Source organism: Malaclemys terrapin, chromosome 5, assembly GCF_027887155.1.
Source record: "Malaclemys terrapin pileata isolate rMalTer1 chromosome 5, rMalTer1.hap1, whole genome shotgun sequence".
NCBI lineage: Eukaryota > Metazoa > Chordata > Testudines > Emydidae > Malaclemys > Malaclemys terrapin.
Window position 1 is genome coordinate 78370068 of NC_071509.1, and position 2945 is coordinate 78373012.

A 2945-nucleotide genomic window follows, 5' to 3' on the forward strand; every position below is an offset into this window, starting at 1 on the left:
AAAATTTCTGTAATTTAAAAAAAAATCTGTGTACTTTTTCCTCAATTGGTGTTTTTTGTTTGTTGTTTTTTAAATCCCACCAAACATCATTTGTCTTTAAACCCCTCACCTGGGGTGCTTTATTGGGTAACATGGCTATGAAAATCATTGCAAGATACACATGTCTGAGTTTGTTGAAACATGGTTTGAGCAAGGTTAGGCATGCCCAAGAATTTAAATTTACTTTTTACAAAATTCATCACCATCCGGTCATTTTGCACTAAGTCGTTAGAATACAATTTTAAAATCCAATCAAAAGATAAACCCTTGCTACGATGATGTAAGAAAAACACGCAGTGATAGCCGCAGGTGATGGAGCGGGGGTCTTGTAATTGTCTATTGTGCAACACCATGTCTGTGGCATTTTTGTTTAAAAATTTCATAATGCTTTTAGGAAACAACACACTGTTCGGGGGGTGCCCATCTGAGTCAAAAAACTCTCCACGTTTACGCTCCATCAGATACAAGGCGAGCCAGTGTTCACCTGGTTGGTTGTGTGGATGCATGTTCACCACCAAGCCTAGGGGTCTCTGAGACAGCTTGCCTCTTGGGAGCCAATCACAAGGGAACACATCTAAGAAATTCTTTTTCGTGTAAGGGTCCGTTGATAAGACACGTGAGAGCTGCACAGTGTCCATGTTAACATGTAGTCAAACAGAACGTTTCTCCTCTGATTTATTTCTATGACATTGTCAAAAACACCATACACAATCATATTGACGGTAACCGTTAAAGCCTTCCCAAAACGTATTTCTGCTCTCAGGTTCCCGGTTTTAATCAGGGAATAGTGATCAGCGCATTCCTGGTCGGGAGACAGGTCAAAGGCAAACAAGGTGTAACCCTGTGCAAACTCCTCACGGTCGATTAACAGAGAACAATCTTTCATGTGTTTACCAGCTGTCTGTACCAGATTCATGTATTCTCTCACGCAGCGTCCTGCCTCGAAGTCCGGTTGCAGAGGCTTGGTCGGTATCTGTTCACCATCCACATACAAGGCCACAAAATTAATATTGTAATGTTTAAAATGAAAGGGATTTTTTAGCATAACTTCCGCTAAAGGCATCGTCTCCACAAACCCTAGGACAAGCATTTTGGGTAACTGTCCCAAGAACAGGTTCTCCTGGTTACTGACCCTGCTGCCCGTGGGGATGCTAAACACTTTCATTCCCACACGGTCCACGGGGTATTTAGCATTAGCGGTAAGCAGGGCCTTTGCGTGCCCCAGACCGACTCTTGGGGCCACCTGTACTTTCTTCACAAAAAGGGATGCTGATACAATGCGCAGTTTAAAGCCTTCAGCCGCACTGCCGATTAAACAGAAAGGGTCTTTACTGCACGTCAGTTTAATTTTCACATCCACTCCGTTTAACAAAAGTTTTTCTTGAAAAAACAAGTCGCTGTGTAAATGGCCCAGCAGCTCTACCATTCTGCTCCCGGCCGTCAGCTTTGCATGCCTCACAAACCCTAGATTCCCTCCATCCAACTCTGTTTCTTCATGTTGTACAGCAGTGTCTTTGTAAAACAGGCCGGCGGAAAATTGCGTGGCGAGGGTGTCGTCGCTGTAATTGAGCACCAATTCTATAAAGGCCCTGTAAGGGTAGCAGTTGTTGCTTTGGCTTATGAGGCGGTCTCCCAGCGTGACATCCAACTGACCGAAAATAGAGGTCACGGGGTAATTCACCAGACCCATTTCGGCGTTCACGGCGAGATCAGTTCTGTCTCCTTTTACAATCTTGCAACACAGGTACAGCAGCGTGTTGTTTAAATCCATATAATCTATGCCATTCCCTGCTATAAAAAAGTCAATAGGGGCAGACTCGGTAATGGCCGATAGAGGCGGCACCTCGATGTAGATGCTTTTCTCGATGCTGGTCTGCGTAGGGGCTATTTGAAACAAGTCTAGTTCAGCTTTGGTATACTCTTCAGACCCACAGTTAACAAAAGCCATGTTGATTAAAATATGTCTCTTTTACCAGGCAGAGCGCGTCTCCTCTTTCGCTCAGGCTGCCTCTTGGACTTTCACTTATGGCCGGCCCTGCGTGTCAAAGCCCTTCTATTAAAGGATTTCGGGGGACCTGTGCGTCGCGGGTATGATGTATTTCTCTTTCTCTTCCTCTTCCTCCTTTTAATGTACATCAGCCCCGATCCTTCCTGTGAAGCTGTATTCCCCACCTTCTCCAGAACAGCACGGAAGACATGACCTACCAAATCTTTAGCTATGTTTTGAGCGGCGGTTTTTACGTGGGGTTTAATAATCTCTAGCCCCTTCCTCAAAAGCGGTACGGCTTTTCGAAAGAGGCTACGAAACCTCCACCCACACCTGCCCCGTACATCCCGGGGGCCCCATGATATCCAGGAAGGGCGTATCCAGCCTGGGCTTTGTAATAGTTCCTGTAGATGGTGGGGGTCGTCATAATTTTTTGGTGTCAAGTATCAGAGGGGTAGCTGTGTTAGTCTGAATCTGTAAAAAGCAACAGAGGGTCCTGTGGCACCTTTGAGACTAACAGAAGTATTGGGAGCATAAACTTTCATGGGTAAGAACCTCACTTCTTCAGATGCAAGTAATGGAAATCTCCAGAGGCAGGTATAAATCAGTGTGGAGATAACGAGGTTAGTTCAATCAGGGAGGGTGAGGTGCTCTGCTAGCAGTTGAGGTGTGAACACCAAGGGAGAAGAAACTGCTTCTGTAGTTGGATAGCCATTCACAGTCTTTGTTTAATCCTGATCTGATGGTGTCACCCTCGTAATCTTTTAAGTGGTATACAGGTCTCTGGCCCCTGGTTAAGGCTTCATCCACTATGAATATCTCATCGGTAAACGTCTGTTCATAACCTTTTTTAAAAGTGCCTTTGGTTTTAGTCTCACGTGGTCACCTTTTCTAAAAGGGGCAACAACCGGTTTTATTT

The 2945-nt window shown here is 45.1% G+C and overlaps 1 protein-coding gene across 1 annotated transcript; it reads right to left on the reverse strand.

Moving 5' to 3' along the window:
* Positions 1–613: 613 nt before the first annotated feature.
* LOC128838520 (uncharacterized protein F54H12.2-like) lies at positions 614–1987 on the reverse strand. The gene is made up of 2 exons (XM_054030773.1): positions 1503–1987; positions 614–1343 (listed from the first exon to the last, which is right to left on the reverse strand). Exons 1-2 carry the CDS (start codon positions 1985–1987, stop codon positions 614–616), a joined length of 1215 nt encoding a protein of 404 aa, XP_053886748.1.
* Positions 1988–2945: the final 958 nt, after the last annotated feature.

Bases quoted from the DNA above. Each gene is read 5' to 3' on its own strand.
- LOC128838520 (XM_054030773.1), bottom strand. From the start codon at position 1,987: ATGGCTTTTGTTAACTGTGGGTCTGAAGAGTATACCAAAGCTGAACTA. The intron at 1,344-1,502 runs GTTTGTGAGGCA...TTTAATCGGCAG, and splicing joins TTGGATGGAGGGAATCTAGG to TGCGGCTGAAGGCTTTAAAC.